The sequence below is a fragment of the Macaca nemestrina genome, chromosome 3, assembly GCF_043159975.1.
Source record: "Macaca nemestrina isolate mMacNem1 chromosome 3, mMacNem.hap1, whole genome shotgun sequence".
Taxonomy (NCBI): Eukaryota; Metazoa; Chordata; class Mammalia; order Primates; family Cercopithecidae; genus Macaca; species Macaca nemestrina.
In genome coordinates, this window is record NC_092127.1 from 17,413,577 (window position 1) to 17,438,810 (window position 25,234).

The 25,234-nt window shown below is 34.5% G+C and overlaps 2 protein-coding genes across 6 annotated transcripts in view; one reads left to right on the forward strand and one right to left on the reverse strand.

Annotated features, from left to right (window-relative positions):
- Window positions 1-25,234, reverse strand: part of LOC105466678 (polypeptide N-acetylgalactosaminyltransferase like 6) — a 1,213,852-nt gene that overhangs the window by 658,532 nt on the left and 530,086 nt on the right. The window lies entirely within an intron of this gene.
- LOC105466675 (ubiquitin-conjugating enzyme E2 N-like) lies at window positions 15,379-15,837 on the forward strand. The gene has a single exon (XM_071092824.1). The coding sequence runs from the start codon at window positions 15,379-15,381 to the stop codon at window positions 15,835-15,837; it is 459 nt and encodes a 152-aa protein (XP_070948925.1).

Here is a 25,234-nt window from a genome sequence, read left to right on the forward strand (position 1 = left end):
ACCAAATACATCATGCTAAAATCATTTCATAAACAAGAGCTCTCTATTAGTAAATATCTGCTTGTCAGGAGTGGTGTCAGCATGCTAGAAGAAAATGTAACTGCCTCAACTTTCTTCTTTTCCAAATGATAAAAGAAAGGCCAGGCGTGGTGGCTCATGCCTGTAATCCCAGTACTTTGGGAGGCTGAGGCAGGTGGATCACCTAAGGTCAGGAGTTCGAGACCAGCCTGGCCAATGTGGTGAAACCCCATCTCTACTAAAAATAAAAAAAATTAGCCGGGCATGGTGGTGTGTGTCTGTAGCCCCAGCTACTCGGGAGGCTGAGGCAGGAGAATCGCTTGAACCCGGGAGGAGGAGGTGGCAGTGACCCAAAATTGTGCCACTGCACTCTAGCCTGGGTGACAAGAGCAAAACTCCATCTCAAAAAAAAAAAAAAAATTAAGAAAATAAATTGCAGGCCTACTGCTGATTTCTGTATATATGACTTTTTTGTTGAAGTTGGGAACACATATGTGTTACATCAAAGAAACTCCATGGTTCCCACATTATAATATGTGAATAAAAATAACAGTTTTTATGGTCATAATTCACTTTCGTTATATGTTTAAAAATGCTTTTCAATAAAGAGACAAATATAGAAACAGAAAGTTTAATGTTAGCTAATTATTATATAGTAATTAGTTTAAATTAGCAAGTATAAAGTAATTATAATTAGTAATTATAAAGTTGTGGTGTAAAGAAACTCATCAAAATTTACAAGTTTTATAGGCTTATAAAAGCCAGATTACCTGTGTACCAAGTTTTAAAATAATATTAGCCATGAACAATCAACTCTCTACATCTCTTTAATTTAACACGTTTTATTAAACTTTTAGGTATGGTTTCTTGAGTTATAATAAACAGTGGGAATAATATATATTCCATTTATCAATTTACTTAAACCTTCAATGTGAGTGACTGAGTTAAAATTCTGTCAAAAATTGAACATAAATATAAAATAAAATCGACACCATTTTTTTGAATTCTCAGCAGAAACCTGAATAAATTAGCATTAAAATACAGTTTGAATAATTAAGACATTACAGAAGTAAAAACAAAGCATGTAATGAAAGTAGTTACATAAAGCCCAGTAGTCAGATACTCATTACCACATTTAATTGAACAAAACAGGATCACTGATGGGGCTGTCACAGGGAAATCTTGAAGATAAAAATATGTCATTTGCACTCTCAAAATATTTTTGTATGCTATATAAAGATTTTACATATTAGAAATGTTCAATTAAGCAAAAGATGAGATTTTTAAAAGACACGTTAAGCTTCATCATTTAATGTGTCATTAATGAACACCTGTGATGTTCCCTGAAAATGAAACTTAAGTTAATAATCTGCTACTCAGAGTGGCTGGAGTCTCTGTTGTCTCTTTGTTTTGTTTAATGGCAAATGTGGCCTGAAGATAGTTATGCTAGAGCTGCAGAGAAGCTTGAGAGCTACATGGAAAAGAAGCAGAGGAGGCACTTTGTGACAACCGTGGACAGATATGTGGAGGGGTGATGTTGCCCGGTTCCTAGAGGTGCTTACCTTATTCTCATTTTTTTCAAGTGTTTTCTCCTAAGGGACAGACACATGTTCTATTAGAAGTTATCATAGTCCCCTCTGCTGTGTTCATATACAGCAGCGGCCCCCTTTTTGGCACCAGGGATCGGTTTCATGGAAGACAATTTTTCCACCAGGGAAGGGGGATGGTTTGGGGATGAAACTGTTCCACCTCAGATCATCAGGCATTAGTTAGATTCTCATAAGGATGGCTCAACCTAGATCCCCGGCACGCGCAGTTCACAATAGAGCTTGTGATCCAGTGATAATCTAATGCCACCACTGATCTAACAGGAGGTGGAGCTCAGGCACTAATGCTTGCTGGCCTGCCACTCATGTCCTGCTGTGTGTCTCGGTTTATTTATTTCTTTTTATTTTTTATTATACTTTAAGTTCTGGGGTACATGTGCACAACATGCAGTTTTGTTACATATGTATACATGTGCCATGTTGGTGTGCTGCACCCATTAACTTGTCATTTACCTTAGGTGTATCTCCTAATACTATCCCTCCGTCCTCCCCCCACCCCACGACAGGCCCCGGTGTGTGATGTTCCCCTTCCTGTGTGCAAGTGTTCTCTTGGTTCAATTCCCACCTATGAGTGAGAACATGCGGTGTTTGGTTTTTTGTCCTTGCGATAGTTTGCTGAGAATGATGGTTTCCAGCTTCATCCATGTCCCTGCAAAGGACATGAACTCATCCTTTTTTATGGCTGCATAGTATTCCATGGTGTATATGTGCCACATCTTCTTAATACAGTCTATCATTGATAGACATTTGGGTTTGTTCCAAATCTTTGCTATTGTGAACAGTGCCACAATAGAATCTACAAAGAACTGAAACAAATTTATAAGAAAAAAACAACCCCATCAAAAAGTGGGTGAAGGATAGACACTTCTCAGAAGAAGACATTTATGCAGCCAACAGACACATGAAAAACTGCTCATCATCACTGGCCATCAGAGAAATGCAAATCAAAACCGCAGTGAGATACCATCTCACAACAGTTAGAATGGTGATCATCAAAAAGTCTGGAAACAACAGGTGCTGAAGAGGATGTAGAGAAATAGGAACACTTTTACACTGTTAGTGGGACTGTAAACTAGTTCAACCATTGTGGAAGACAGTGTGGCAGTTCCTCAAGGATCTAGAACTAGAAATACCATTTGGCCCAGCCATCCCATTACTGGGTATATACCCAAAGGATTATAAATCATGCTGCTATAAAGACACATGCACACGTATGTTTATTATGTCCCGGTTTCTTAACAGGGCTCTGACTGGTTCAAGTCTGCAGCCTGGGAGTCGTGGACCCCTGATAAATAGTCATCCTCATTTGATGTATGGGAAAACAAAGGTGGAGAGAACTTGCTCCCCTTCTCAAAAGTCAAAAACCCAGTAAGCTAAGCAGTAGAGATTCAAATCCACAAAACCTGACACCAGAACCAGACAATTTTTAGTGTATTATTTTGTATCTGCAAAAGCAAGAAACACAGATGTTTTATACAAATTTGTTCATTAAGCAGGTATGTTTTTCTCTCCAAGAAAAACTTTCAGCCAGAGCAACTCTTTCTTTAAATACTGCAAATCGGCCAGGAATGGTGGCTTGTGCCTACAATCCCAGTACTTTGGGAGACAGAGGAAGGAGGATCCCTTGAGGTCACAGAGCGAGACTGCTTTATATTAAAAAAAAAAAAAAAAAAAAAGAATAAGAAATACTTTAAATACTTCTGAGAGAAGTTTTTACTTCTCTAAGAGAAACTGAAGATCTAACATTTTATATTTTTTCAAAGCTTAATTTGTCTTGATAGTGTAATGAGAATGTTTCTAAAAATTCTGGTATGTGTAAGGAACAATTTTTAATTAAAATAACTATTTAGGCCGGGTGTGGTGGCTCATGTCTGTAATCCCAGCACTTTGGGAGGCCCAGGTGAGCAGATCACCTGAGCTCAGGAGTTTGAGACCAGCCTGACCAATACGGTGACACTCTGTCTCTACTAAAAATAAGAAAATTAGCTGGGTGTGGTGGCATGCGTCTGTAATCTCAGCTACTCGGGAGGCTGAGGCAGGAGAATCGCTTGAACCCGGGAGGCAGAGTTTGCAGTGAGCCGAGATCATGCCACTGCATTCCAGCCTGGGCAACAGAGCAAGGCTCCATCTCGAATAAATAAATAAATAAATAAATAAATAAATAAATAAATAAATAAAAATAAAACTATTTAAAGTTTTTTGAGATAAAAAGTTGAGTAGCATTATCTTATTTTACTCACTATTGTGTCCTTTCAATCAATATTGGAAATCAATTGGAAAAGGAACTTATTTTTGTTCCTTTAAGGCTTTATAAAGTGAAATTCTTGAAATCATTACATATTCCCTCTGTCTAGTAATAGGCAATGTGCATTATCTGATGAGTCAATACAAAATCCTTTCTATGTGTTTGGCAAAACAAAGTTCACAAACAGACAGTAGTAAGAGATCAGTTGTTTAGAAATTATGTTTGTCATCTTACAAACATTCCCAGTGTCACCAGAAGCTTCTTAGTTGTTGCTATAGTTTGAATGTGTCCCTCCAAAATTCAGATGTTAAAATGTAATGGCCAATTTGATGGTATTAACAGGGACCTGCCTTTAAGAGGTAATCAAGTCATAAAGCCCCCTCCACTTGTGCATGAGATTAAAGCCCTTATGAAGGAGGCTTCTGAGCCAGGCACAGTGGTTCACACCTGTAATATCAGCTCCTCCAGAGCCTGAGGTGAGAGGATTGCTTTAGCCCAAGAGTTCAAGGCAGCAGGGAGTTATGATCATGACACGGACTTTCAGCTCTGGGCAAAAGAGCAAGACCCCATCTCTATTAAAAAGAAAAAGAAAAAGAATAGAAGTGGCTTCTCACAGTGTTCATCCCTCTTGCTCTTCTTTCTGCAAGGTGAGGACACAGCGTTCCTCTCCTCTCATAGACGCTCTTCAAGGAACTGTCTTGAAAGCAGAGACCAGACCCTCAGCAGACAGCAAATATGCTGCCACCTAGATCCTGGACTTTCCAGCCTTCAGAACTGTGAGGAATAAATTTATATTCCTTATAAATTATTTAGTCTATGGTATTTTGTTATAGCAGTACAAATGGACCAAGACAGTTGCCCACATCCACAATGATATTGAGCTTATTGAAATTTGAATATGATGGTTCTTATTTACCTAGTCTATAAATTAGTTTTCAACACTGAAGTACTTTAACTCATTTAAAATATACATAATTTTGACTTGTTTTTAACACAATTAACCACTTTTCTTCTCTATTCTTTTTTTTCATAAGAGTCCTTTAACTCACTGTATGACTTGTTTAGGAATGCCAATATTTCTGATTTACATGCCCTATTTGTAATCAAAGCTCCTAGGAGCCTCAGTGTAAAGTCTTTTTGCATTTTTATCTTACTCTTTGTTTAAATTTAACACTACTAATTAAGCCTTTTTGCTTTATGCGTCTCATTTGAACAAAACATCGCATTTTAAGTCATAATTATACTTATTATTTCCAGAAATACAGTCGTCCCCCCTTATCCAGGAGGGATATGTATCAAGACCCCCAGTGGATATCCAAAACCATAGACAGCACCGAATTTGTATAAACTATGCTTTTCTAACAGATAACTGAGATGACTACTAAGTGGCTATTGGGCAGGTAGCACATGCTGCATAGACACGCTGGACAAAGGGATGATTCATATCCTGGGTAAGACTGAGCAGGTAGTTGTGAGATTTTATCACACTACTCAGAGTGGTACATAATTTAAAACTTATGAATTGTTTATTTCTGAAATTTTCTATTTAATATTTTCAGACTGCCAATGACTGTGGGTAACTCAAACTGCAGAGAGCCCAAGCATGAGTACGGGAGCATTACTGTAACATGGCTTTTGTTCTGTTAATCAAATTTTAAATAGTCCATAGCAGCTCTATTTCATAAACAATCCATGATCACCCAAGAGTATGTTAAAAGCATCAATTGCAAACAGGCTATTAGATTACAACATTTGAAAAATAAATCAATTTTTAAAATATTAAACGACAGGCCCCTAAAATGTTTTATGTTATTTTCTTTGGGTTAAAAAGGTAGTGACCTTTATTTTGCTAAAGGAAATTTAAATAATAAGTGATAAATAAAATTAAAATTGCAGAAATTGCTCCATCGACAGTTTTTTGCATTCAACTACAATACAAGAGTGAGAAAGTACATCATTCATCACTTCCAGGCAATCTGTCATACAGTGTGGATCTGTCACTAAATTAAATTCAAATGGTCAAATGGAAACATAAAGCTATAATTTTTAAAGAAAAACTAGCAAGTGTTATTTTTTAAAATCATGAACTAAAGGAATTTTCTTTTTTAGTAATAGGTATTTCTAAACTAAGGTAGTTTTATTGTCTTCCAGCAGCCCTTTACTCAACTAATTTGACATATTACAGTGAGAAAATATTAAGCATATAAAAAGCTATCTATCCACCATCTGGGTTTGTCAAATACTGTTATGTAAGTCATATTTGTTTTACATAATTTTTTTTATTGATTAAGAAATAAAACTTAACATAAAGCTGAAGACTGAAGCCATGTAGTTCTCTATGATTTTATTTACCTCCTACCTTCCTCAGATGCAGCCAATATACTGAGCTTGGATTTTAGCATTACCTTATGTGTTGTATGTATCTACTCATTTTATTTCAATTGCTACATAAACAGAACTTATTACAATTTTCAACTGAACTTTTATTTACATTTACTACTTAATTTCTACCCTTTTAATAAATATGCATTCCCATAATTTCTGCAATAAATCTTCAAGAATTTGACCATTCATTAATCTTTTGAAAGAAGAAAATTACTGATTTGTTGAAATGCACCACTGAGTACTTCTTTTCTACATCAATGATTTCTACTCTAATTATATCTTTCCTTTTCTCTCTCTCTTTTTTTCTGCTGTTATTTTTAAAACATTTTGAATTAGACATAGTTAATAAATTTTATCCCAGTTGGGAAACATTTAATACATTAACTTTTATTACTAAATGTGTCAGAAAAACTTTCAAATATGTATTAAAATAGGAAGTAGGTAGAGATGTCTTATTCCATACAATCCTAAAGAATTTCATGTGAACAAAACTGAAATGTAGGTCATAGTTCCTGAAATTATGTCTTGTCTAATAAAAACATATAATGATACATTTCTAAATTTTAAATTTGGAGGATTTTTAAAAACTAACTGTAAGCTATTAGAAATGTTAGGAATTGGAAAAAACAAGAAAATAAAGTTCACCAAAAATATAGATACAGATATATAGATATAGCACAGCTTTTCTGGTTGCTTATTTTTAAATAATAATATAGATCATGATTTCATTTTTTGGGTGGGTATGTCATGTAAGTATGCTACCCACTACCCCCCGAAGCAGGCTGCTAACACTAAATATAGTGTGCATAAAATTAGATATCCTACATAAGAGGTAGGTTATTTCCTCAAATTTTTTTCTCATCAACATTATGGTTTTAGTACTAGGACACGGGCATCTCTTTTAACAGAGAAACATGAATTCCAGAAAGTAGTCTAATGGGGAACGGATACACTAATACAGCAAATTACAATTTAGTTGAAGCAGATAAAATGCTAATGCCAAATCTCAGTGAAATAAGCTAGGTTGCATTTGAAAAGACCTCCGTTTGAATATGTAACGTCTCTTGGATGTTGAAGTAAATACCTTACCAAGGTTACTGTAATTTTCTAAATAACTTTCCTAATAAATGTCTTTATTCTTGCACAAAAATACTTTCTGTGGCTCACATATGTAAATTTTATCTTACACTAAAAGAACCACCAAAATGAAGATTAGCAACTTTGAAGTAACAACTAGAATTGATTCAAATATTCAAAGCACTAGAGCATGGCATTCTATGATTTTAAATTGACCAATATATGGTATTTCTAAAACAAATGAACAAATAGAACAACAGCAGACAGATGCTCCATCTATGTTAAACTCTCCTACTGTACTCACGAATCTTAGAGCCAAGTGGCTGAGCTCATGAGCTCTGGAACAAGCAAAACTGGGGCTAAGTACTATATTGGGATGTTAAAATAGGATTTATCTGTTAAAAATGGTGATAACAAAGTAAAACTTAGATTTGTTAGGAGAAATAAAACACAGAGGACATAAAAATCCTGCCTATTTTGATCGTATTCAACATGCAAATGAATAACTATACTTTGTGATGAAAGGTATGACTGCTTTAAAAGTGGTACATTTGTATTAGATTGTGGAGAAAAAATGTATTTGAGAGGAAAGTAATGTTTACGGTAAAGATGAAGTTTGAAGAACAAATAGAAGTTGTTTGAAAATGTCAGAGAATGAGGATACAGCATGAGCAAAAAAACAGAGGCAGGATAGCTAAAACAGTGTTCAGTAATAGGAAGAACATTTTAGTTTATAAAAACTGAAGGAAATGTAGACTTGGCAGAAGAAGGTGAAGAGAGAGGGGACAAGATCATGGACTGCTTAGAGAGGATTTGAAGAAATAATTACCAATATATCTTAAATTTGATTAGAAAGTCAATCTACATATAAAAGAAACTCAGTGAATTATAAGTAAGAAAAACTGAAAGAGTCACATTTAGACAAATCATATACAAACTGTAAAAGATAAAGACAAAAAAAGAAGATAAAAAGCAGTAAGAGAAAATGACTCATTGGGTATAAGGTATCTTCAGTAAGATTAACAGCTGACTTCTAATCCAAAAGGACAGAGTTCAGGAGGTAGTAGCATATTCAAAGTATAAGAAGAAAATAAAGTCAACCAAAAAGTTTATATTCAGAAAATCAATTTTTCAAAAATGAAAGCGAAAATAAAATATTCTCAAATAAACAAAAACTTAGTGATTTCATTCCTGGCATACCTGTACTACAGAAAATACCAAAGAAAGAAACTTTAGGTTGAAATGAAAAGACAATAGATAAAAACGTGCCTTCACAGGAAAAAATAAAAGGGACTATTATTAAAGATTACTACATAGGTGGTATGAAGTACATGTTTGTGTACACTCTGCTCCAAATTCTGTGTTGAAACCATACTCCCATGGAATGGTATTTGGAGGTGGGCCTTTTGGGAGGTAATAATATTATGAGGGTGGGGCCCTCAGGATGGTATTAGTACCTGTGATAATCAACTTTGGCTGTCAACCTGACTGGATTAAAATATACACAGATAGTTGGTAAAACATTAATTATTCTTAATGCTTCAGTAGGCTTTGAGCCTATCTCTCCTCTGCTGAAAAGGAAACTCAGATGATTTGGCATTTGATTAGAATGATTGGATTCTCCAGGTGTATCTATGAGGGTACTTCTGGAGTAGATTGTCCTTTGAGTTGGTAGGTTGAGTGGTGAAGATCTGCCTTCAATGTGGGTAGAAACTATCCAATTGGCTGGGAGCAAGATTATAACGAAAAAGCAGAGGGTAAATTTTTCTCCCTCTTCTGGAAATGGGACATGCTTCCTCTGTCTGCGGATGTCAGAACTCCAGATTCTCCAGCCTTTGGACTCTGAAACTTGAACTAGCAGTTGAGTTACTCCATTGGCTTCCCTGGTTCTGAGGCTTTCAGACTTAGGCTGAGCCATAATGCTTACTTCTCTGGTTCTCCAGCTTGCACCTTATCATGGAACTTCTCAATCTCCATAATTGAGTGAGAGAATTGCCCTAATAAATCCCTTCTCACCTCTCTCTCTCTTTCTCTCTCTCCCTTTCCCTGTTATAATCAGGTTATAATGATGGTTATAATCATTCTGTCTCTCTGAAGAATGATTATAACAATATTCTTATGAAGAGACAAGAGAGAGCTTGCTTCCTGTCTTTCTGCCCTCTACCATGTGAGGGTATAATGAGAAGATGGTCATCTTAAAACCAGAGAAAGTGTCTTTACCAGACATCAGATCTGCCAGTACTTTGATCTTGGACTTTCCAGACTCCAGAACTGTGAAAAAATATGTATGCTCTTTAGGCCACTCAGTCTATGTATTTTTGTTATAGCGGTCTGAATTGATTAAGGCAATAGGTAAATATAAAAATTATTATCAATTTCTGTATTTGTATTAAATTTTGTATTTTGTATTTTTGTAATTTTTTTATTCTCCTATCTGATTTAAAAGGCATTGAATAAAGCTATAATTATAAAACTGTGTTTTTCAGCTTATATAATGAATAAAGATACAATTTGGGATTAAATAATAGCACAATGCAGGAGTACACAGAAGAAAGCTCTTTTATAGCAAATTTTTGTATAATACTGACTTTAGTTGATACTAATGTGAACTAGATTGTTTTAAGTTAATTGTAATTTCTACTACAACCTTTGGAAAAAAAATAGATATATTTGCGTGTGTGTATAAACAATAAATGTAATAAATAGTACACTTCAAATATGTATATGTAACCCAAGAAAAAACAGTAATGGAGGAATAGAGGAACAAAGAAGCAAAAGATAAGTTAAAAATAAATAATGTACAAATTATATCTTACCAGTAATTACATTAAAAGTCAATTAAGTAATTAAGTAAAACTCCAATGAAAAGGAAGACTTTGGAATAATGGATTTTATAAAAATGATCCAATGATATTTCGTCCACAAGATTCAAAGACACAATAGGTTGACAGTAAAAAGACAAAAATGAGATAAACTATACAAACAGTAACTGGGAGCTGTTATCGATATTTTAAAAAATAGACTGTAAAACAAAAACTGATATAAAAGCAAAATATATATATATTTTTTATAATGAAAAAAGGGTCAATTATTCAGGAAGATATAACATGTATAAATACATTTGAACCCCAGGAAAAAGTCTCAAAGTACACACAGCAAAAACTAAGAAAACTGAAGGACTAATTGACAATTCAGTGATAAACACTGAAGATTTCAATGTTGCACTTCCAACAATGAATAGAACAATTAGGCAGGAGATCATGAAGAAAACAGAAGACTTAAACAGCACTAGGTACCATGTATAACCATAATCTATAGAATATGCAATCACAGCAGAATATATTAAGACATTCTTGTCAGGTACTCATGAGTGCCTTGATAAACCATATGCTAGGCTATAAAACATACCTCGATAAATTTAAAAGGTATTAAATAGTTCATCATCTCTTCTGCAAACACAACACAATTAAAAACAAAAATCAATAACAGAAGAATAATTAGAAAACTTAAACATGTACGAAAATTAAAGAACACACTTCTAAATAACCAATGGGTAAAACACACACACACGAAAAATTACAACATAATTTACATGAGTGAAAGTAAAAACACAACACAACAAACCTTAGCCAGTCATAGTGGCCCATGCCTATAATTTCAGTTACTCAGAGGCTGAAACAGAAGGAACAATTGAGCCCAGGAGTTTAAGGTCAGGCTGAGCAACATAGTGAGGCCCTCCCTCTAATAAAATGAACAAATGTTTGGGGATGCAGCTAAAGCATTCTGTAAAGGGAAATTTATGTTTGTAAATGCCAGTATAAAACAAGAAGAATTTCAAATCAATAACCTAACCTTCAATCTAAAGAAACTAGAAAAAGTAAAAATGCAAGCTAAACACAAAGCAATGAGAAAGAAGGAAATAACAGCATTAAGAGTGGAAATTAATGAATAGACAGTAGAAAAAAAAATAAAGAAAACCAATAAAACCAAAAGTTTAACAAAATTGCCACACTTTTAGCTAGATGAAACAAGATGAAATGAGAGAAAATGCAAATTACTAAATCAGGAATGAAAAAAGCAGCATTGTTACTGACTTCAGTGAAATTTAAAAAAAAAAAATTAAGAGGGAATACTATGAACTATTGTGCTCTTGCAAATTAGATAACCTAGATTAAAAGGATAAATTTTTAGATAAACACAAACTACCAAAACTGACTAAAGAATAGATAAAAAATCTGGAAAGGTCTATAACAAGTAAAGAGATTGAAACGGGAATTAGGAAAACTACCCACGGTGAAAAGTTTGGACCCTACCTCACTTCACTTGCTTCACTGATGCACTCTATGAAACATTTAATTAATACCAGTTTTTAACAAACTCTTGCAAAAAGTAGAAAAGGAAGGAAAACTTTGAACTTATTCTACGTATTACCTTGATACCAAAACCAGACAACTATCACAAGAGGAAAAAAAAAAAAAACTATCCATTAACATCTCTAATAAATACACACATAAAAATCCTCAACAAAATACTAACAAACCAAATGCAGACCAATATTTAATGACTTACACTCCATTGCCTAGTGGTTACTACACTAGGAATGCAAGGTTGATATAACATTCAAAAATCAATCAATATAACAGATCATATCAATAAAGGACAAAAACTACATGAGCATTTTCATAGAAGTAGAAAAGTATTTGACAAATCTATCATCCTTACATGATAAAAGCTTTCAAGAAATAAGAATAGAAGGGAACTCCTGAACCTGATGAAAAGCATCTACCAAATAGAAGAGAACTTCCTAAACTTGCTTATCCACAGCTAATATCACACTTAAGCAGGAAAGATGCTTTCCATCTTAGATCAGAAATAAGACAAGGATGTCTGCTCTCACCTTTGTATTCAACATTGTCCTGTAGATTCTAGCCAGGACAATTAGGCAAAGAAAGCAAGTAAGTATTCAGATTGGAAAGAGGTAAAATCATGACTACTCACAGATAGCATACTCTTGTATATAGAGACTCCTGAGAACTTCACACAAAAATTAGAACTAATAATTCCAGCAAGATTGCAGAATTCGAAGTCAATATCCAAAATCAATTGGATGTCTATACATTAGTAATGAAAAATATAAAAATGAAATGAAGAAAATAATTTTATTTATAATAGCACAAAAAGCAATTATAAATAAATTTAACAAAAGTTAAATAATTGTACACTGAAGACTACAAAATTTTGTTGAAAAAATTATAGAAAATCTAAATAAATGAAAAGAACTGGAAGACAATATTGTTAAGATGGCAATACTCTCCTATTTGGTACACAGATTCAATGCAATGTCTACCAAAAAAATCAATTACTTTTTTCTAAAAAAATTGACAAGCTGATCCTAAAATATATATGAGAATGTAATAGCTCCAGAATAGCCAAAGTAACATTTAAAAAGAATATCAAAGTTGGAAGATTCATACTTCCTGATAACCAGATTTATTACAGAACTATAATAATGCAGTGTGTACTAACATAAGAACAGACAAATGAATAGAATTGAGCATCCAGAAATATAGCTTACATTTATGATCATTTGATTTTAGATTTTAATTCCAAAAATATTTAATGGGGAAATAACAGTCTTTCAAAATTTGTGTGAAAATAGTCTTTTCACAATGACCTTTTCAACCCAATTATGTGTTGAAAAGAAGAGTCTTTTCAATGTTCTTCAGGCAAAGAATTTATTTGGACCCTCTACTTCACATAGTAGGCAAAAGTGAACCTCAAGTGGATTTAAACCTAAGTGTAAAAGCCAAAATTACAAAACTTTTAGAAGAGAGAACACAGGAGAAACTTTTCACAAAGTTTTGTTAGGCAACGATTGCTTAGACATAACATCAAAAACATTTAGAAAACTGAACTTTACAAAAATTTTAAAATTAGTGTATTAAAGGACACATAAAGAAATGAAAAAACAATACACACAGTAGAAGAATATGCTTACAAATTATATATTTGATACATTACTTTTACTCAGAATATATTAAGATTTATTACAACTCAACAATGAAAGAACAAGTTAAAAAATAGGCAAAAGGCTGGAGTACATATTTCTCCCAAGAAGAAAGACAAAAGACTGATGAGTACATAAAACAATGCTCAACATCATTATTCATTAGGTAAATGTAAATCAAAACCTCAGTGAGATACTACCTCACACCTAATAGAATAATAAAACTTAAAAAAATAAGACAATATCGGCCGAGCACGGTGGCTCATGCCTGTAATCCCAGCACTTTGGTAGGCCAAGGCAGGTGGATCACCTGAGGTTAGGAGCTTGAGACCAGTCTTGCCAACATGGTAAAAACCCCTGTCTCTACTAAAACTCCAAAAATTAGCCAGGCATGGTGGTTGACCTGTATGTAGTTCCAGCTACTTTGGAGGCTGAGGCAAGTGAATCGCATGAAGCTGGGAGGTGGAGGCTGCAGTGAGCCAAGATTGTGCCACTGCACTCCACCCAGTCTGGGCAACAAGAGTGACACTCCATCTCCAAAAAAAAAAAAAAAAAAAAAAAAAAAAAGGAAACAATGAAAATATCCAGTGTAGATAAAACATGAAAAAAATGGAAATTCTCATAAATTTCTAGCTTTAAAATGAAGCAGTCATTTTGCAAAGCTGTTTGGCCGGTCCTCAAAATATTACACATAAAGTTACCATACACTGCAGCAATTTGACTCCTAAGTATGTACCCAAGTGGAATACAAATATCTGTCTTTATAATCACTGACACATCAATGTTCATGTTTGCATTGTTGATAATAGTCAAAAAGTGGAAACAATCTAAATGTCCATCAACTGATGAACCAATAAACAGATGTGATATATCCATATCATATTTCATTATTGTTATAGCTCATAAAAAGGAATTAAATATTGATACATGGTACAAAATGAACTAACTTCAGAATAATATAATAAAGGAAAAAAGAAAGCCACAAAATACTACATATTTAATCATTCCATTTATATAAAGTCTCCAGAACAGGCAAATCCAAAGAGACAGAAGGTAGATTACTGGTTACCAGAGAACCGGGAGTAGGGAGGAATGGGAGTGACTGCTCTTGGGCATGGGGTTCCTTTTGGGGATGATGAAAATATTATATAATTGGATAGTGGTGATGGTTGCACAACTCCATAAATATTCTAAAAACCTCTGAATTGTACACTTTATATGGTCAATTTCATGCTATGTGAATTATATATCAACAAGTTTTTCATTACAAAAAGAAAAATGGAAATAGCTTTAAAGGAGATAATAATTTGTATTTCATCCAAAGCATAGGTCTTAACTTCTTTGTCCAAAATTCTGGCAGAAAATAACAAATAATAAAAAATAAGTATAATCTTCACAGGAATTTTTAAAGGTTTATTCTACCTCACTTTATTGTTCTGTTACAATGCCTTCATCAAAATGCAGGAATTCATAAAGCTTGCCTGATAGAGGGCAGTTGAATAAAATTCACAGTTCAAAGTATGACAGGAGCACAAACTGTTAAAATAACATTCAGATTTATCAGATTATCTCTTTAATTTAACTGTTATAGAAATAAATTTATTTTCACACAAAACAAAATTTATTCTCATTATCATTCTATTGCAAAAAGGAAAAGGAATAAACAATCTGACAAGCTGAAAAATCAGCAAAGCAACTGAAATTACTTTAAGGATAACATGTTCTAAATGTCTATTGTAATAAACAAAACAAAAAAATTCAATATGACTATATTAGAGTGTCTCTTCCCTTTCATGGTAAATTATACGGAATATGTTTTCAGATTTCAATTACATTTTTAAAGCTTTAAGGAAAGAGCTCTTTGTTGTTCTGAAATACCATTAAAATAGATTACTTATGTTAATTGACGCATATTAAACAGTGACAACCGTTTGTTTTTTTTTTTTTTTTCCTACTAAAGTGTATATCTTTGTACATTAAAAACAAGGATATACAAACTAGAAGTTAGAGACCAGAGGCCCAACTTGGGACCTGACAGGATGGCTGGGCTGCCCCGCAGGATCATCAAGGAAACCCAGTGTTTGCTGGCAGAACCAGTTCCTAGCATCAAAGCACAACCATATGAGAGCAACACCCATTATTTTCACGTGGTCATTGCCGGCCCCCGGGATTCCCCCTTTGAAGGAAGGACTTTCAAACTTGAACTATTTCTTCCAGAAGAATACCCAATGGCAGCCCCTAAAGTGCGCTTCATGACCAAAGTTTGTCATCCTAATGTAGACAAGTTGGGGAGAATATGTTTAGATATTTTGAAAGGTAAGTGTTCCCCAGCCCTGCAGATCCACACAGTTCTTCTATCGATCCAGGCCTTGTTAAATGCTCCCAATCCAGATGATCCATTAGCAAATTATATAGAGGAGCAGTGGAAGACCAACGAAGCCCAAGCCATAGAAACTGCTGGAGCAGGGACCAGGCTATCTGCCATTAATAATATTTAAATTGATCCGATCATCAAGTATGCATCACTTCTCTTGTTCTGCCAAGACTTCTTTCTTTTGGTTTGCATTTAAGGGGCCCAGTCTTAGAAACATTACAGAATAAAAGCCCAGACTTCTTCAGTCATTTGGTGATTAAATGCACGTTAGCAAATCTATGTCTTGTCCTGATTCACTGTTGTAAAGTATGAGCAGAGGCCAGAAGTGTCATCTGGACTGTTGGGAAACGTTTGAAAGCAGTGGCCCCTCTCTGCTTTTATTCATTTCCCCAATCCTGGTTTAAGTGTAAAGCACTGTGAATTAAGGTAGTTGTCAGGTTAACTGCAGGGGCATGGGTGTTTTTCATTTTATTTTGTTTTATTTTTTGAGGGGGGAGGTGGTTTTATTTTAATTTATGAGCTCCTTTCCCACTTTTTTTGGTGATCTAATTGCATTGGTTAAAAACAGCTAACCAGTTCTTTAGAATATGTTCCCTAGCCAGGTCTAACTTTATTTAGATGCTGAAGATGGACAAACTTGATTGTTTGAACCAGAATGGGAAAGTTAAACAAACATCACAGCTCTCAATAATAACACTATGACTTTGCTGTCAAGTATAGATGACCCCCTTCAAAAATAGTTTGTGACCATTTTGTATGGCTTGTCTGGAAACTTCTGTAAATCTTATATTTGAGTAAAATATTTTTTGTTATTCTAAAAACTAAGTGAAAATAAAAATAAACTAAAAACTAAATTCCACCAGAATAATATAGATCTTAGACTGATTCCTTTTGGTGTTGAATATTTAAGGGAATTACATAAAACCTTGAACATAAAACACTTAATAAAATGAATTTCTATACTCATTTTCATAAAAATAAAATATAAACATCAACTTCATCCAGTTTTTAATGTATAGTCTCTCAAAAATATTTCTCAAAAATTTTGGCTTATAATGGGTACATGTTATAAATCAATGTACATGCAGTATATTTTTTCACATTGTACATTATTATTATTGATAATTTATGATATTAGCAGTAAAGTTCTAGGATAAAAGAAAAACTTCTCGAGTAGTAACTATAAATTATAATAATCTTTATTCATCTGAATATATATCAATTTTTTTAAAAAACAACAAAACCAAACATCTTTCTAATTTATCTCAAAGTATGGTTAATTTGAATTCCATCAAATCACTGGCATTTCAGTAATCGCGTGTTTAGTTTCCTGTATTTTTAAGATAAATACACAATTAGTGTTATCGAATTAATTAACATTAATTGTGTGCTTAACTGTTTCCAACTAAACAGTTTGGAAACATCTTTTTGGTAATACCTTTTCACCTTCCCAGCAACCTTTCTGATGCTGGTAACGTGATGGTATTTCTTTTTCTGAACATGGAAGTAGAGGCTGAAGCAAGGTCCTTTTTCCTTGACTCGGCTTCCCTGCTTTCAAGCATCAGGGTCTATGCCTGAGGATTCTCCTCGGGCTCTGGAACTGTCAAGTGCTGCTTTCACATGCAACAAGGACTTATTTAAGAACTATAACTTCCATATTAGAACTCTTTATTAGAATATCATACAGCAGATAATTCAGGCGGCACTTTTGGTTAAAGGTGACTGGAAAAGTATCACAGTCACAGCACTTGACAACATCCTTGCTGTTTTATATGAGCTTTGTGATCTGTTACGTTGGAACTATCTCTAGACCTTTTTATATGAGAGATCGGCAGAGCTTAAAGGTGATGTGAGGTATTGAAAACTTATTGTTGTACCACAAAACCACTGCAAGTTTGCAGGGTTCCAGATTAATATTCTACCATTATATGTTTTTTGTTGTTGTTGTTGGTTTTGAGATGGAGTCTCGCAGTGTTGCCGGGGCTGGAGTGCAATGGCACAATCTCGGCTCACTGCAACCTCCGCCTCCCAGGTTCATGCAATTCTCTTGCCTCAGCCTCCCGAGTAGCAGGGATTACAAGCACACACCACCACACCCGGCTAATTTTTTGTATTTTTAGTGGAGACGGGGTTTTACTATGTTGGCCAGACTAGTTTTGAACTCCTGATCTCATCATCCGCCTACCTTGGCCTCCCAAAGTTCTGGGATCTTTGGCCTCCCAAAGTTCTGAGCCACTGTGTCCCGCCAATATTCTACTTTTATAATAAGTATTTATAGATACTATTTCCCTGGTATTTTTTAAAGTTTCATAATAAAAGACAAAATAATTTTTGAGACACATTTTGAGTATCATTTCATGTCTTCAGTTAATACTGAATAAAAATTTAAAAACTAGTATTTATCATTTTGTGGAGTATTATGAGTATTGCCAATCAAGGCTTAAAAGTCTGGAGTATAGTAAATTTACATTAACCTTAGGAGCAATGTTAATGAAACATACATATTTTTCTCTCAAAAGATTAAGTTTCTTTGGAAGAATACATATATGCAGTACGTTTTATATAGTATAGCTTAATTCATGAGGACATTATTTTGTTTATTTGTAGATGTACAAAATGATAAACCTACCTGCATTATTAATAGGTCCATTAAAAAATTAGCACAATTCCTACCTTAATTTCTGACACATGAAAGAACTGAGATATTCTAAAAACTAGAAGTAAATGAGATTAATTAAGCCATATTCAATGCCAGATATAACTATATTTACATGAACTTTTTTTACATGGCTTAAAACAATTTTTCCAACACAGACTGTATGCAGAAATTCAAATAAGAAGAAGATTACATTATTGGCTACATGGAGTTATCAGCACCACCTCAAAATAACAGGTCTGTCTAGGGGCTTTATGAAGGCATTCATTATCTTGGTAAATGTATCAAAAGCATGCCTGAGCCATGCAACTTCGGAAACCCGATGTGTCAGCAGATCTCAGCAAAAGACTCAAGTTAATCACGAATGAAGGCAAATATATGGAAATGAAACTGCTTCCACCCTCGTAAGCAACCTTTTTCATCCTTGTAGGAAGACCAACATGGGAAGAAAGTAACCAGCATATCTGTGAGTTAACATAGAAACAAATGCCAGCGAGATCAAAATACGTGATGCCTATGTGAATACTCTCCCTCCCCACTACTTCTATTTTCTGTTTACACTTAAATTTATATAAAGAAAAGACACGCCTCTCTGCTTACACTCAGGTATGCCATCTTACAGGTTTGGGGACCACCACCACTCTTTCAAAGTGCTTTGCACATTCCTGCTAGGATTCATGGGGTATTATTTTATAACTGAAATCTCAGAAGCTAATTCTAATTCCTTGAGGGAAACCATAAGAAAAATACACAAGTGATGTTACCTAACTAAATAGCATTAATTTTGTGCTTAACTGTTTACAGACTAAAAAGGTGATATTCTTTCATCCTCCCAGCAACTTCTGAATGCTGGTAGTATTATTATATTCACTTTTTTTGGACAAGAAAATAGTCAAAGTCTGAGTCAAAGTCTCTTTTCACTGACTCTACTCAGTGATATCTGAGTGTAACCAGACAGACATATCTTTTTCTCTTACAATAAATTTAATTGTAAGAGAAAAATATCAAGGTTGGGGGAGGGGAGGAGGACAATTATTCACACAGACGTGTAGTGTTTTGATCTCTCTGGTATTTGTTTCTATTTGTTAACTCAAAAACAGGCTGGTTATTTTTTCCCATGTTGATCTTACTACAAGGATGTCAGTGTTCATGTACTGAGTATGTACTTAAGGAGGCCTATCATAAGTCTCTTCAATTCATCTATGTTTGGCAATTAGTCAGGTAACATCTGAAGGTGACAAGGCACTGCTATTTTAATTCCAGTAGAAGGAATACAATTATTATATATCTTATATAAAATGACAAATAAAAATATGTCAATGTGGTGATTACAAATGAAATTATTTATTTACATTCCTAAACTTACATTGAGATGGACAGAACTACTTTTTTAGTTTGTATTTATATAGATCTATACAGATTTGTCAGATACAGAAAATATAAAAACGGGAAACTGGTTCAATTAAACATTTTTTCTGAAATTCAGATTTAACTAATGAACTGTTTTTAATCTGTCAACCAGATCTATATAAAAATGTGTCAGAAAACTATTTTTTGATAAACGGCAAAAACTATGTAGTTTTTGATATTATCTTTAGTAATACAGAATGTGGAAATATGACCTTTGGTAATATAAAGTGAGGAAAAAGAACATTACAAAGTCTCTCATAAGCTATAACAACCACCAAAACACATGCTGTCAAATTATCTAATTCATATCTTCTACCAGCAGGTTTCAAGTTAAAATGAATGCAGATGAATTGCTGCTTTTTACAGTTATATAAGGCTTATCTCATTTTTTTTTTTTTGACAGGGTCTGCACATAACAAAGGTCTTAATGGAAGTTGAAATTGTCTTCAATTATACCAGATGTCTAAAGGTGGGTCAGCCTAGCTTTTTAAGCTCTTAAAATGTCTCTGATTTTTGTCAAGGTTACCAAATTAACAGAACTCTAGGACCTTTTGTCCTTACGTAAAAGTTAAATCTTGGAGGCTCACACTACATACATTTGGATTTTTTTTTTTTTTTTTTAGATTTCCCATATTAGGTTTGGAGATAAACTCACAACTTTATAAGAAGGGCTCTGAAGATAAGGCAAGGACTGAAGCTGAAGTCCCTTGCAGTCATGAGTGCTAAGGGAGTATGGTCTCTGATTTCAGAAATGGAAGGAAAGTTTATTTTCATCTATGATTCATTAATTTATTTAGCAAATATTAATTATTAATTAAGCATCCTGACAGAGCAGAAGCATCGCCATCTTGGACAAGAACCATGATTTTAATGTTCCCCTTGATCAAAAAACTGCCTAATCCAACCAAAAGGGCATCAGCCTAATGGCTAATGTCAGCATGACTGTGAACCACAAGTGACATCTCCAACCAGAAACACTTCAATCTTAAGATAAACCCTTCCCCAACCAGAAACATGACAGTCCCAAGATAACCTCCCCTCTGACCAGGGAGATGTCAGCCCCGAGATAACCTCCCCCCGACCACAGACATTCCAACCCCACAATAAACTTCTCCTCCACACAGAAAAATTGCAAGCCTGTGATAAGCTCTCGCCCTAAACTCTTAAATACTTAAATACTCTTAGTCTTTTTGGTGGGGGGATGGAGTCTCGCTCTGTCCTCCAGGCTGGAGTACAGTGGCCTGATCTCAGTTCACTGCAAGCTCCGCCTCCTGGGTTCATGCCATTCTCCTGCTTCAGCCTCCCGAGTAGTTGGGACTATAGGTGCCCGCCACCATGCCTGGTTAATTTTTTGTATTTTTATAGAGACAGGGTTTCACTGTGTTAGCCAGGATGGTCTCTATCTCCTGACCTCTTGATCCGCCTGCCTCGGCCTCCCAAAGTGCTGGGATTACAGGCGTGAGCCACCGCGCCCGGCCTAATAGTCTTTAATAAGGGAGTGTGCTCCTGACTGACATTGGCCAGAAGCCCCTCTCAGGTTTATTCTCCAAAATAAACCTGTCTTTGACTGCTGGGTCACTTTGCATGTTTTTCCTCTTTCTTGAACTCTTAACATCCTATTATTGTATATTCTAGGCATTGGGGAAATAGCAGTGACAAAAACAAGCACCTATGTCTGCCTTTATGGAACTTATAGTCTTACATGGGGACACAGGCCATACATTTGCAGTTTTAACTTGAATAAAAATTGCTTTGGGAGAAAAAAATTCTCTATGATTCTTTTTGTGCTATGCATCTATCTATCCATCAATTCATCTATCTAGCAAGTCTGTCTTACTCTGTCCATTAGTTGAGCATTCTTATTGTATCTTTTTTGGTCCACTTTGATTAGGGATAGATAGGTAGAAGACAGATTCCTCTACACACTCTTTGATTAAAGTTCTGAATCTTTTGTAAATTACAATGGATCAAATAGTTCAATAAATATTTATCTTCCCAACCCATGCCATTCTGCTACTGACACTCAGTGTTAAGGGAAGAAACGTTATCTTCTTTCAAATGTTAGTAGGTTCATGCTCTTGGAATTCAAAATTCCTAGTGATCAAAGGGTTTTTCAATTTAAATAAATAGAATACCTATTGCATTTAATAAAAGACTCCCCTGACATGGATGCTAGATAAGTTCTGCTAATTTCGTTTTTGTTTATTTGTTTGTTTTAGAGACAGGGTCTTACTCTGTGGCCCAGGCTGAAGTGCAGTAATACAATCACAGCTCACTGTAACCTCAAAATTCTAAGCTCAAGTCATCCTCCCACAGCCTCCAGAGTAACTAGGACTACAAGTGTGCCACCAGAATGGGCTAACTTTTTAAGTTTTTGTTGAGACAGACTCCTACTGTTTTACCCAAGCTAGACTCCAACTTCTGGCCTCAAAGGATCCTCCTGCCTTGGCCACCCACAGAGGGCTGAAATTACAGGCATGAGCCACCATGCCCAGTCTTAATTTTATTAAGTATGTCATTGTCTGCTTTATTGATTTTTTTTCTCAGAAAAATCAAATAACATGTTTAAAATAATTAATACCACATCTTAAATTACTTAAAAACTCTCTCAAGTGGGAATAACATAATGGATCATGGGTTTGTAACATTTGGAAATAATTATTGCAAAGAAGTATAGTTTGTTTCTGTGAGCTTCATTATTTCTGACATACATCATTAGTGTGCAATGGTAAAATTTTCTATTTGTAGAATCTCTCAACCACTTTAATTAATTAAAGGAACCAAAGAAATAAATTCTCCTAATGACTGAAATTTATTTTTATACACTTAGTTTTGAAGATGTGAAAGATCTCTATTTCCAGGGATGAGCAAATTCGTGAACATGTACATTGGTTCAACCTATAATAATTTTCTGACTATGACCCAGGCGCTTCCCTTCTTCAAAGAGTTAATTGGTAGTAAAGATAGATATAAACTCACAGTCAAGTCACATGAAAATTGCGGTGGTATTGATTCAGGGTACTATAGCAGTAACAAAGAATGATTCCAAAGGTAGAAACCAACAATTGTTATGGGCTTTGGAATGCAAGTGACTGTGTAAGCATTTTTTATGCATTCTCTTAATACCCATAACCACTCTGTGAGACTATTATTATTATTCTCATTTTACTATCAGAGAAACTGAATAATGGAGTGTTTTTTGTTTTTATTTTTTTTTAAGTAATTTGTTCAAGGCTACACAGTAAATGGCGTAGCCTGATGTGGCAGGTGGCAGGGTTTCAGGGAAGGTGGGCTGAAGATGTTACTCTCTTTGAGCCTTAGCAACTAGTTAGAAGAAAAAACACAGAAAGAAGGGAACTGTTACAGAGATACATTTCAGATAGTGAAAACATTATTTAATAAAACATAGGGGTGATAAATATATGCCATGCGAAGGAAAATTTGGCATCTTGGTTTTATCATGACAAAACTTGTCATATGGACTATAGAGAAAGATGAACTAGAGAACTCATCAAGGGCCTCTTCAGGGAGGCTGGACTTTGACATGTTTTGCATGAGAAAAAGTTATAAATAGAAAGGGAAGACTGCCAGTTTTGATTGTTATAAACATTATTTTGGTAATGGATTTGATTAGACAACAAGAACAGAACAGAACAACAAGCTATAAGGACCTTTCAGGAATGTAAGCAAGTGAATTAAAGCCTCAGCCAAATGGAATGAGAAGGAAAATAATGACTCCATAAAGTACTTTGGAGGTAAATTTGGCAAGATTTGTTCATTGACTGGATGTGGGGTGTGAGGAAGAAAGAGGAATCATAAGAGCAATTCATAGGTATCTAGTTTCAATGGATGATGATGTCATCAAGAGGGGAAGTGAACTTTTCAAATTTAAAATTAGAAAATGTGGACACATTGAGTTTGAAATATCAGTGTGTCTTCTAGCTCCAGATGTCCAGTAGTTTGTTGAATGTTCAGGTCAGAGGCCTAAGAAGAGTTTAATTGTACAGAATGAAGAAACTGATCACCCAGGTAGAGTGTGCACAATTATGAGTTGTGGGTAATGAGTGGAACCCTGAGGATCATCAACATTTAAGAAAAATATAGTAGCAGAAGAGAAGTGCAAGGAAAAGCCCATGGAGGAAATGATGAGAAAAGCATGCGGCAGATAAGAAGAATGCGAGCAATGCCAAATGAAGCAGAGAGGGTCCAATGGTAAATTATTACATTAAATACATTAATTAAGTTTGTTTAATAACATTAATTAATGTGAACAAATACATTTATAAATTACTTAAATTATCAAATTAATTATTAAATTCTCATATAAAGAGTTTGTTGGGTTCTGTAATTGAGCCATTCTTTGAAATGTTAGTTGTACAACTTCAGAATTAACTTTATAAATGCACAGGGACACCAGAGAGAGGCCTCTGAGGCCTCTGAAGATAGTGGCTCTGCTCTTTGTAAAGGTTTAAAAGGAGGTTCTCACCAAAGTGTTGCACCTATTCATAAGCAGCAGGGTTGAAGGAAAGAAATGATTATTTTTAAAGTTGTTTTATAATCTATGAACTATAAGTCTGAATTTTATACTCAAAGTTGTTGAAGATATTACTAACTCTCATCTAGCTCAATTCTAGAATTTTATAGCCAGAATAATAATGGCCAAAATTTATTGAGTGCTTACTTTGTACCAAGCTGACATCTAATAGCTTTACATAGAGAAACTCAATTTCCCAAGAGTACATGACAAGTATGATACATAACTTGTTCATGATCACACAGCTAGTAAAGGGAAAGCCAAAATGCAAAGGTAGGGTGATGCCCAAAAACCTATTTAACCACCACCACTCATCGACAATGAGAAAAGGGAGTCCTGTAAATTGTGTCATTGGGTATTTGATTGGAACCATCATCCAGGGCCCCTTCCTCAACCCATATGCTTAATTTTGCCCCTTTTGACTCACTAACAAAAGAAGGGGGTTAACCCCATTTGCAGACATTGAAAATGAATAGAATATGCTGACATTATTCATCATACACTGTCTTGGAAAAAGCTTATTATCTTGCATTCAATCTTTAGGCTAAGTACAGACCCAGAATCTGTAAGCTTTTTCAAACCTTAGAATGTAAGAGGCTCAGCATTAATGTGAAATACTGTGGCATTTGTTGTTGTTTTGTTTTGTTTTGTTTTTGTTTTGCTATGTATATTGGTCTTCAGCTCCCTTGTAGGACTCCCCTGATCCTAAAATGAAAAGTGGATTAAAGAATTTGGAAATAAGATTTTCTATATCTGCTACTAATGATGTTATTTCTCTCAGGAGAAAAGGACCTTCACAGTACTAAATAATAATCAGAAACACTTGATCTACACTGGTAAGGACTGTGAGTTTACCATATGATACTTACTATTGTATACGATAAATTGAGTTTTCACTAAAACCAACAAAATAGATTACCT